Genomic DNA, 12,043 nt, shown 5'->3' on the forward strand with positions numbered 1-12,043 from the left:
ACATTTTTCTGACCCCAGCCTCCCAAGCCATAGATGGTTCTTTCTGCTACCTCACGGCAAGCGGTACCAGTGCACCAAATCTGGAACTAACAGGACCCGAACAGCTTCTACCCCCAAGTCATAAGACTGCTAAATAGCTAGTCAAATGGCTACCCGGACTGCCTGCATTTACCTTTTTTTTGCACAAACAATTTTTTACCTACTCTATGCACACATACTGGACTCTACCCACACACACTCACATACTGACACCCCAACTCACACACACTACATATGCCCGCACACATGCATACTGACGTCTCATGCACACACTTTCACACTCACCACATACGCTGCTGCTACTGTCTTATCTATGCTGTTGCGTAGTCACTTTACCCCTACCTATATGTACATAGCTACCTCAATTACCTCGTACCCCTGCACATCGACTTTGTACTGGTACTCCCATGTTATTTTTTTTACTAATTATTGTTATTCACTGTGTATTTATCCCTCCTGTCACTATTTTTTGTATCTTTAACTGCATTGTTGGAAAATGAGCCGTAAGTAAGCATTTCACTGTTAGTCAACACACGTTGTTTACGAAGCATGTGGTCCTCTGTAGCTCAATTGGTAGAGCATGGCGCTTGTAACGCCAGGGTAGTGGGTTCGATCCCTGGGACCACCCATACGTAAAAATATATGCGCACATGACTGTAAGTCGCTTTGGATAAAAGCGTCTGCTAAATGGCATTATTATTATTATTATATGTGACAACTATAATTTGATTTTTTTTTAAATAATAATGCGCCTTTCAACCAACCAAAGCAGTTTGTGGTTATGAGATACAGGCTTTGAATTCAACCTAGCTATAGCAAAGATGATCTATTATGTCATGAAGATGGTCGAGTGACCGCTCTAACAATGGAAATGCATGTCCTGAAAGGTGGAAGGGAGGCGAGATCAGGTGGGACCATTCTAGCCAATGAGTGGGCAGATGTGTGTGAACAACAGGCACAACTCTGATATAAGTACATTTGTTCCGTTGCCGAATTGCCATGTGCATTCACTTATATCAGTGCATTCTTAACAACCTAACCATTACGAAACTTCTATTCAATCAAATAAGCCTCACGTAGCAAATGAGCAATTCCCATTTTTGTTGACTTAATTCGACACTCATTGACCTCCATACAAAAATTCCTCACTTTGTGGTTTTATTTTCGTGGACTGATTTTTGGTTTAGTAAATCCTGTTGCTTTGCCTCTTTCTCTCTGGCTCTAGTCCATGTCTGACCATGTTTTTTTTCATCAGTATTCATATTCCACCTATGTGTGGCATTTTGAAAGATTTCAGAATCAAATGGAACATGGATGAAGCAGCATTGCCCATTTATTCTTATTAGACTTGGCTTTACTTGATATATTGGAAGCTGTGGTGTGCCTAGACGCTTTTGCCAGTAATTTCTCTTGAAATGGGTTCATGAGGCAGGGCGTGATGATGGATGTATTCACTTCTTGGTGGGTGTGTGTGCAGGTGGTGATGGCAGAGCGTCGTGTGGAGTGCTCATGGAAGAGGCACGTCGCAGAGCAACTGAAGCAGAGGGACCGTGTGCAGCGGCAGGCCTTCGAGGAGATCATCCACCAATGTTAGAGGCCCATACCATGTCTCAGTGCTCAAGATGCTATTGATTGACTGGTTTTTGGTTCTGCTGCCTGTGCAGTTATCCCAGAAAGTATTTTAAAGGACCTGTTTGTGTTTTTCTCAGATAACCGTCTCTTGGAGAAGTCCGATCTACAGGCTGTTCTTTCAGAGAGATATCAGTCGGACAAATATGACTTTCAGAACAGACATGACAGCAGGTAGGCCTCCCGACGATTTGACCTCTGAACTCGTGTGTGTTGCGAAGTCAAGCTGCTACCTGCTTATACCTATCCTCTCCAATCCTTTCAGATCTACTCGAGTGCCTAGGGAATAGAGGTTAATTTAGAGGTGGGCATTGGTGTTATAAGAAGCGTTGTTGTTTGCATTAGAGGGGATGGCGGTCCAGAAATCCCTTTCTTGTGAGGAAGTCTAAACAGGATCCTTGGGAGATCCAACTCTAACGTCACCCCATTGAAGTTAAAACGGTTAAGGTTAGGGTAGGGATTTCCCAAGGATCCCAGATAGCAATAACCTTGCTTGTGACCTTGTGAAACCATCTGTGTTTGGTTCCTCAGCCCGGGGGTGGACTCAAGTCGCAGCGACAACCTACAGCAGGAGATGGCCAAGATGCGAATCAGGCACCAGGAGGAGCTGACAGAGCTTCATAAGAAACGGGGCGAGGTTAGCCTTTATTGTGCCGTCCTGGCCAAACCTTCCTCTGGAGAACTACACTGTAGGCTTTCGCTCCAACCCTAAACTAGCACAGCTGATTCAGCTAATTGAGGTTCTGGGGAGCAGCTAATTAGTAGAATTGGGTGTGCTAGGTTAGGTTTGGGGTGTAATCTGGAGGGTAGCTCTCCAGTATGAGGGTTGGTCACCACTTGGCTGTGTCTGAAAATGTTACTAGCTGTCAAATCCTTACTTCTTAATTTCCTCTCAAAACGAACTGGGCCCGGTTTCAGAGGCAAAAATAGAATAAGTTTAAATGAACAAACCACTTTATACACTGAACAAAAATATAAACGCAATATGCAACAATTTCAAAGATTTGACTGAGTTACAGTTCATATAAGGAAATCAGTCAAATGAAATAAATTAATTAGGCCCTTATCTATGGATTTCATATGACTGGGAATACAGATACCTTAAAAAAAAAAGGAGCGTGGATCAGAAAACCAGTCCATATCTGGTGTGACCACCATTTGCTTCATGCAGTGCGACACATCTCCTTAGCATAGAGTTGATCATGCTGTTTATTGTGGAATGTTGTCCCACTCCTCTTCGAAGGCTGTGCGAAGTTGCTGGATATTGTCGGGAACTGGAACACGCTGGCGTACACGTTTATCCAGAGCATCCCAAACATGCTCAATGGGTGACATGTCAGGTGAGTATGCAGGCCATGGAAGAACTGGGACATTTTCAGCTTCCAGGAATTGTGTACAGATCCTTGCGACATGGGGCTGTGCATTATCATGCTGAAACATGAGGTGATGGCAGCGGATGAATGGCACGACAATGGGCCTCAGGATCTCGTCATGGTATCTGTGTGCATTCAAATTGCCATCGATAAAATGCAATTGTGTTCGTTGTCTGTAGCTTATGCCTGCCCATACCATAACCCCACTGCCACCATGGGGCACTCTGTTCACAACATTGACATCAGCAAACCGCTTGCCCACACGACGCCATCTGCCCAGTATAGTTGAAACCAGGATTCATCCATGAAGAGCACATTTCTCCAGTGTGCCAGCGACGGTGAGCATTTGCCCACTGATGTTGGTTACGACACCGAACTGCAGTCAGGTCAAGACCCTGGTGAGGACGACGATCATCCAGATCTTACCTGAGACTGTTTCTGACAGTTGGTGCTGAAATTATTTCTTTGTGCAAACCCACAGTTTCATCAGCTGTCTGGGTGGCTGGTCTCAGACAATCCTGCAGGTGAAGAAGCCAGATGTGGAGGTCATGGGCAGGCATGGTTACACGTGGTCTGCGGTTGTGAGGCCAGTTGGACATACTGCCAAATTCTCTAAAATGACGTTGGATGCGGCTTATGGTAGAGAAATTAACATTCAATTCTCTGGCAAAAGCTCTGGTGGACATTCCTGCAGACAGCATGCCAATTGCATGCTCCCTCAAAACTTGAGACATCTGTGGCATTGTGTTGTGACCAAACTGCACATTTTAGTGGCTTATTTTCCCAGCACAAGGCGCGCCTATGTAATGATCATGCTGTTTAATCAGCTTCTTGACAAGCCACACCTGTCATGCAATGATCCCTCAAATTTTCGGCACTGACCAAATTTCAGGTCTGCTGAGTACAAACTTGAACGTTGTGAATATTCTATGCAACTTCCAGCGCACGTTTACTGTGAACAGTGAAGCTGTACCCATTTTAAGTTGGACAAGCAGGCTACTGTGGCTATTTGATCATAATGTAGGCTTACCAGAGTGGCCTACCATTAAAAACAATACTGTTGGTTAGCTACTTAATTAGATCCAAATATCTATCTTAAAATGTCTGTGACTAGGTCAGTTGGAGCAAGGTCTGGACTTAAGACCCTGACTCTCCATTTGTTTGTTTATCCTCTGGTTTGTTTGTAACCAACTTGCCCTCAGTTGTGGATGTTTTGACTGAATGTCTTTCTCTTCTCTCTCGCTCTGCTTTCATGTAGCTGGCCCAGAGTGTGATTGAGCTGAACCACCAGATTCAGCAGAAGGACAAGGAGATTCAACGCAATGAGGCCAAGTGAGTCTACTCTCTACCTGTTATGAGTCTCTCTGTCATTGATGGACCTTTCTGTACGTTCTAACACTCCAGCTATTTGCTATATTGTTACCTACTGATGTCATTCCCTCATTTCCATGAACCAGAGGTATGATTTCTTCCTGATAAATGAGGGATTTCTGACCATCCTATATACACTGAACAAAAATATAAATGCAACATGTAAAGTGTTGGTCCCATGTTTCATGAGCTGAAATAAAAGATCCCAGAAATCTTCCATATGCACAAAAAGCTTATTTCTCTCATTTAGTGCACACATTTGTTTATGTCCCTGTTAGTGAGCATGTATCCTTTGCCAAGATAATCCATCCACCTGACAGGTGTGGCATATCAAGAAGCGGATTAAACTGCATAATTATTACACAGGGGCACCTTGTGCTGGTGACAATAAAAGGCCACTCTAAAATGTGCAGTTTTGTAACACAATGCCACAGATGTCTGAAGTTTTAAGGGAGCGTGCGATCGCCATGCTGACTGCAGGAATGTCCACCAGAGCTGTTGCCAGAGAATTGAATGTTCATTTATCTACCATAAGCCGCCTCAACGTCATTTTTGAGAAACCGGCCTCACAACCTCAGACCACGTGTATGGCATCGTATGGGCGAGCGGTTTGCTGATGTCAACGTTGTGAACAGAGTGCCCCATGGTGGGGTTATGGTTTGGGCAGGCATAAGCTACGGACAACAAACGCAATTGCATTTTATAGATGGCCATTTCAATGCACAGAGATACCGTGACGAGATCCTGAGGCCCATTGTCGTGCCATTCATCCGCCGCCATCACCTCATGTTTCATCACGATAATGCACGGACCCATGTTGCAAGGATCTGTACACCATTCCTGGAAGCTGAAAATGTCCCAGTTCTTCCATGGCCTGCATACTCACCAGACATGTCACCCATTGAGCATGTTTGGGATGCTCTGGATCAGGGGTTCTTAAACTTCTTCAGCCTGGGACCCAAACTAGAAAATCAGGAAAACATGCAGCTATACGTAAATATGGGTACATTACATTGCACTTATGCTTAAAACAAATGCAATATAGACAAAAACAAATAACAATGAAATGAAATACCCAAATTAAATTCTGGGAGTCCTCTCCCAGAATTTTCTGGGGCATCTAAAGCTAATTTCCTGCATTTTTACACAATCCAATAAGCCGTCTATATTTAGAACAAAAAGTAAGCAAAAAGACAGACAGTCATCTAGCTAGGTAAGGTAATTATTAAATATTTTTAAGTGATTAATAAGACTGAACTAGATCAAAGATATTTCAATAATAAATATTGTGTTGCACCTTTTAACAAATGAACAACTCTTTTAAAAAAATACGAAGACTTTTGATTGTCTTTATTAAGACATCCTCTCTATCAAATTTCAGCCAGACCAACCAGCCAGCCCGAGCCGCCTGCACGCCCGACCCCCACCATTCTAGTCAATAACTCAACTCTCTCCCAACACAATTTCCTTCCCAGTTCCCACCTTACATTTTTTTAATTCCCAAGGAAAAGTTTAGGAAACAACAACAAAGAACACATACACCTCAAATATACATTAACAGACAGAAACAGCAAATCCTCCATATAATTAATCTCACAGGACTAATAGTACTGTAGAGCTCTTTTTATTTGCACACAATATTGCTGGGTTGCCCCGTCCTGTCCCTAGGGGTCCACCACCCTGCAGCGCCCCAACCCAACACACCCCACTCAGCTTTAGGATATTAGTGAAACATTCATTTATTAGTTTTGCCAAGGCCAGAGTGACAACCCACAGGTCAGCAGACCCACATGGCAAGGACTGAGCAGCCCAGCAGCTAGTGATTGCTTAAATAGGTATCTCCGCTGACGTGGGCATGTTTTCAATAGACTCCTTTAGTCATACTGTATTCCATATAAGGCACCCAGACCTTATGAAAGTTGCCCAGTATACCCTTAATCTGGTAATAAATCAAATCTAGTGATACATAACTTGACATTGTGGGAGGATAACCAACCTTCCAATTAATGGCAATGCATTTCTTAGCCACTATAAATACTTGGTTACACAGTTTCTTCAGATAACAGTCTCCAGTATCAACATTTCCAAGCAAACAAAAACATGGAGAAGGGAGAAGCTATAGACATGCTGAGATAAAAGAACATACTCTTTGCCAGAATTCAGCCAGCCTTCACAAGGCCATAACATATGCAAATGTGTCCCCTTTTGTGTTTTACAGCTCCAGCAGAGGAATGACATTTCTGAGTGCATGTAATTCAGTTTCACTGACATGTAGTACTTTCTATGGATGGTCTTAAACTGCAGTAATTTATGTCTGAGATGATATGAACATGACTGGGCATTCGAACAGATCTGTATCCATTAATCATCATCAATAGCTTCTACCAGGTCTTCCTCACATTTCTGTTTTATATGTCAACGAAAAAAACAACCTTGATACTGTTTGGAAATCAACTTTGGAGGCTTCTCAGAATGCTTTAAAATTGCATATGGCTTGTCCAGTGTTTGCTGCACGGAGAGAATAAAGTGTTGTATCTGAAAAAATTAACCTCAGCTCCGTCAGACTGGTCTTCCCTGGCTGCCTGACCCTGCTGAGACCCCTGTCACCATCTGATCCTCCTAAAATGAGGCATGACAAAGAATTACCTTGGTGTACATTTATACATTATATTATCAAAAAATAGAATAAAGGGTTCAATAATTGAAATTACCATGATTCCCAGATCCCAGACTGTAGCTTTAAGCTTAAGCTGCTGTCCTGTAGCTACTGTAGGTCTACCCATCAATTTAAGATGGAACTTGGTATCATTCACTGATATTGTTAATATACTGCAAAATTCACCTGAGCTCCGTAGACTGGTCTTCCCTGGCTGTCTGACCCTTCTGGGACCCTTGTCGCCATCTGATCCTGCTAAGACATGATGAGCATAGTGTTGTGTACTGACTGCACTAGAGGGCTGCATTCCCATGGGTTGCCTGCGTGTCCCAACAGAGATAATTGCGGCGCCGTCTGCATTTTTCATGCTGCGGGTGGTCAGATGACTTTGTGGTGATAAATATTTTTGTTGTCTCACAGATTATTTGGTAACGGTCCTCTTTCTGCTTTGTATGCGTTAGTCTACCTATTGTATTAAAAGCACATAATTTTTCACATTCACACCCTCAGAATTCGCTGCTTCAACTTCAGTATCCTACCTCTCCTAGTTTGGCGTGAGAGTTCAAGTGCAGCTAGTATGTGTGGTCTCATTTTAAATAGAGTAGGCTGAATACATGGTCGGAGAATCACGTGGCAGTTAACTTAAATATGATTAGACTGTAGTTTACTACATTGTCTTTAAATAAATAGGCTATTGATAATGGAATGAAGTGGAGAGAGCTCAACCAACGTGGTTAGGCTGCTATGTTAGGCTGCTAGGTTGCCTATAGGGCACAAAATTGCTGGGACCATGGCTGGCAAGTGAGCTGTGTCACATACGCCTAAAATAACATTGTGGGACTGCGAGTGGGTTTGGGACCAGTTCTTGCTGTAGCGGGTGGGAGTCGGACAGAAAGCCAGCGGGTGCGGGAGGAGTATGTATGGAAAGCTGCGGATGGGAGCGGGATTAAGAATTTAGTCGTGCGCAGGCCTCTGCTGTGCACCATGACAGTGAGGCCTGTAACGTTACAGCTGTGTCGTGACAAGACTTAACATTAATCTGATGACTGTTATTTCTCTAACTATGTTTAATTGTTACCCGATTTTTAAATTAATCATGTAACAATTAACTCATGATTTGGGGCAACATGGAATAAATTGTTCATAGAGTTACCATCTCCCGAATGAAACTCTAAAGGTCTTTACCTATCACATCCATAATACAGTCAACGTATTAATTCATAACCTCTTATCATATCATTCTGAACGGCCGTAACCTTATTGGATCCGCAAAAATCAGCTTTACTTATGATTCAGTACTACACAAATTGGTTTAATCATTTATTTACTAGTTAACTAAATAATAACACAGAATTAACATACACACTTAATACATGAGAAAAAGTCCCTAGCAGAATAGCAGCAACATGACTGCTTGTCTACCAAAAGAGGGAGGGGTGGAAAGAGAAAGAGACCCTTATCGTTGATACATTTGGAAACCACTCAAAGTAATCATAGTACTTTGTGCATGAGCCACCGCCCGTTTGGAGTAAGAAATCATATAATAATATAATATATATAATAATATAAAATCATGAATGTATTTACGTGTGGATACCTTTGTTCGTCGTCTATCTCTGTTGAACCCAAGCCCTCTTGGAAAGTGGTTTTTGGCTGGGTCTTCGCTCAGCTCACTTGTAAGGCTCTGATTGTCCACAGGAGGTCACAATGTCCTTCTTCTTAGTTGTCCTGGACTGTAGTGGAGTGAGAACAGCTACTTGGCTGTACCAGTGATTGTCTGAGAGGGGAGTTCTTCTCTCCACCTCATGTGGTTAATCAATCAATTTTATTTTTTTATATAGCCCTTCGTACATCAGCTAATATCTCGAAGTGCTGTACAGAAACCCAGCCTAAAACCCCAAACAGCTAGTAATGCAGGTGTAGAAGCACGGTGGCTAGGAAAAACTCCCTAGAAAGGCCAAAACCTAGGAAGAAACCTAGAGAGGAACCAGGCTATGAGGGGTGGCCAGTCCTCTTCTGGCTGTGCCGGGTGGAGATTAATCAGAGTTTGAACCACTTTACACGCACAGCTGGAGCCTGGCAATGTCCGGGTCTAGTCTGGGAGGTGATCTTCACCTCGTGTTGAGATTCAACATTCCAACCATTTTCAGACACGTAGCGACCGCCTCACGTCTTTCTGGTCTGTTAATTTCGTTACCAATGCTTTTTATGCACTCTGGCCGAATGGGCGCTCCGTCATGCTGACGCTCTCTGAGCTCCCTCGGGGCGTGGCTAGTTACTTGTGCAAAGCTTATATGAAAAACTATCATTAGAAAACTAAAATCACATTCCTATCTTAAAAATACTTTAATTTTTAATATTATATACACAACGTATTGGGGATATACTTTCCAAGTTACAGTATTTTCTTGATACCATTCTTAATGACATCACAAAATAATAAACAATATGACATGATTATTCTTTAGATCCCCATTGACCATTCCCCACGTTCTTATGTTATAAATATTGTTCCAGTATTCATAATTTGAACATTAAAGTGTTGGGTGGGACAAAGTCTCTGGAGACAAAGGACATTCCTCTAGCCAATACTAGAGGGTACAGAGTCCTCTCCTGCTTAAATTTACGACCGGTTGTGAAGTGTCAACCGGCCCAGTGCCCTCCTCCCCTCTTCTGTGGATGAGAGGGTCTGGTTATTGTCAACCATTGCCAAGGTGATCTGAGCCATTGCATCCTCACACAGGACAGTCATGACAGCTGTTTATTACTGTGTCAGTGTGAAAAGTAGGGAATTAGCTAGATCAATAACTCACATTGCACTGAAAAAACAGAATATTAATCTTCAATCGTTTGGCTGATGGTTTCATCGTTTGATTCAGGTCGAGTGTGATTGAGGCAAAAACAATAGTTAACGTTAGCCAACTTTTGGCCAGCTCTCTCTCTCTAACGGTACATCAACTGGCGAAGAGCTGACCTGGCTATTGTAGCTACTAGCTAGTGTAGCTAATTCATTCACCTCAGTTGAGAGGGGAGGAAATATTAGCGAACATTACATGTTAGTTACAATACTAGCTCAGCACTGTGAATAAACACTCGTTTTTTTTCTGTTAACTTAAACAGCAGTTACCTTGCCAGCTACATCAGTCAACTAAAGAGTAGCCAGTTTCTGCTCTGCTTGCTTTTACAACTCGGTGAAAGAGCGCAACACATTCACACTGAACTATGCTCAACTCTCCTGTGCTGGTCCAGCCAGCCTTCCAGAAGCTTTGCCTTCTCACAGCCTGTCAGCCCACTCTGTGGCGTCCGCGTGGTCCTAAATCCAGCCGGCTGAACACTCCAAACAGCCTACCTACCCGACCGCTCGTGGCCGTCCGCATGGTCCCAAAGCACACTGTTGCTGCTTTTTGTATCACATTGCTATGATCAAACTGGGGGGGGACAAAAATGCAATTTCAGAATGTAGGTGGGGGGGTGGGGGACATGTCCGTCCGCCCCCCCGTCCCCAGTGAAAGTTGTGCCCCTGCCTGAAGCATTCTGCCCTGTTCTGAGAAAAGTCCCTGGGTTTACCGTCATGCTGTGGATGTTTGGTCAGGACGTGTTGTTTTTAATTTGTTCATTTTGAGAGACTCATTACTAAGCACTTCCCTGCACAAAACACATTGTGGGCGGCGCTCCTCCTTATTTCTCAACGTTTGTATGAAACCAAGAGCGAGAAACTCATCGCTGTATTTGCGTTTCAAAACGATTGCGTTCTGTCAGAACTTCTGGCTAGCTTGAGTCAATTCGTTGACAGCGGAGAGTGATGGCGAGTGGGAATGACAAGTCAGTGGCTGACAGCGCATCATCTGCTGCTGAACGACAGCGCTGCAGCGTGTGGGTCGCGGAGTGATCTTCAAGAAAATTGCTGAAAAAAAGATCACCAAGCACATCTCCCTCCCACTCGCGCAGCTGCCAAACTGAGCATTGAAGAGTGGGACATTCCACAGGCCACAATCAACAGCCTAATCAACTCTATGCATAGGCGATGTCGCGCTGCATGAGGCAAATGGTGGTCACACCAGATACTGACTGGTTTTCTGATCCAAGCCCCTACCTTATTTTCAAGGTATCTGTGACCAACGGATGCATATCTGTATTCCCAGTCATGTGAAATCCATAGATTAGGGCCTAATGAATTAATTTAAATTCACTGATTTACTTGTATGAACTGTAACTCAGTAAAATCTTTAAGTTGTTTTTTTCATTACATTGATCCACATTGCAACTGACCCCTTCCAAATTGGCGTTCCTCCTTTTCCCCCTGACATCAATAAATTTTTCTGCCAGGATGCAGGAGTACCAGCGGCAGATTGCCGAGCTGGAGGGCGAGTGCCGGGAGCTGCGTGGTCAACTGCAGGACCTGGAGCAGGCCAACCAGACGCTGAAGGATGAGTACGACGCCCTTCAGATCACCTTCGGTGCCCTGGAGGAGAAGCTGCGGCGCACCACCGATGACAACCAGGAGCTGGTGTCGCGCTGGATGGCCGAGAAATCCCAAGAGGCCAACAAGCTCAACGCGGAAAACGAGAAAGATTGCAAGTGAGTAGGGTTGACCCGATACCGGGTATCACGATACCAGGAAGTATCATGGCAAGGAAACAAAACATGAAGCATATTCTATTTCTTGAGGAAAACAGCCTTATGTTGTCACTGAGTCACATTTTATTTATTCCAAGCTTTAGCATATTTTACATAAAGCGAACCTACAAGTGAGCGAACAGCTCGACTAAGCTCTAGTTGTATCATATCTTAGTGTGATGAGGGCGTATGGAGCAACTGGGTGGCTGGCTTGGAGCCGGGAAGGCTTGGAGACCCAGTTGTGGCTCAGTGATCTATCTTCTAGGTGCCCCCAAGTGGCCTGCATGCAATTTCATATAATTTCAGTACTTTTTGTATTTTAATCATGTAGCAGACGCTCTTATCAGGAGCAACTAGC

The 12,043-nt window shown here is 43.7% G+C and overlaps 1 protein-coding gene across 3 annotated transcripts in view; it reads left to right on the forward strand.

Annotated features, from left to right (window-relative positions):
- Window positions 1-12,043, forward strand: part of LOC121561969 (autophagy-related protein 16-1) — a 45,902-nt gene that overhangs the window by 5,430 nt on the left and 28,429 nt on the right. For all 3 annotated transcript variants that reach the window (XM_041874392.2, XM_041874386.2, XM_041874396.2), the window contains exons 2-6: window positions 1,517-1,628; window positions 1,749-1,842; window positions 2,200-2,305; window positions 4,300-4,373; window positions 11,395-11,646. In XM_041874392.2, coding sequence (XP_041730326.1) covers window positions 1,523-1,628; window positions 1,749-1,842; window positions 2,200-2,305; window positions 4,300-4,373; window positions 11,395-11,646 — 632 coding nt within the window. In that variant the 5' untranslated portion in view covers window positions 1,517-1,522. The remainder of the gene's footprint in view (window positions 1-1,516; window positions 1,629-1,748; window positions 1,843-2,199; window positions 2,306-4,299; window positions 4,374-11,394; window positions 11,647-12,043) is intronic.

The sequence above is a fragment of the Coregonus clupeaformis genome, chromosome 5, assembly GCF_020615455.1.
Source record: "Coregonus clupeaformis isolate EN_2021a chromosome 5, ASM2061545v1, whole genome shotgun sequence".
NCBI lineage: Eukaryota > Metazoa > Chordata > Actinopteri > Salmoniformes > Salmonidae > Coregonus > Coregonus clupeaformis.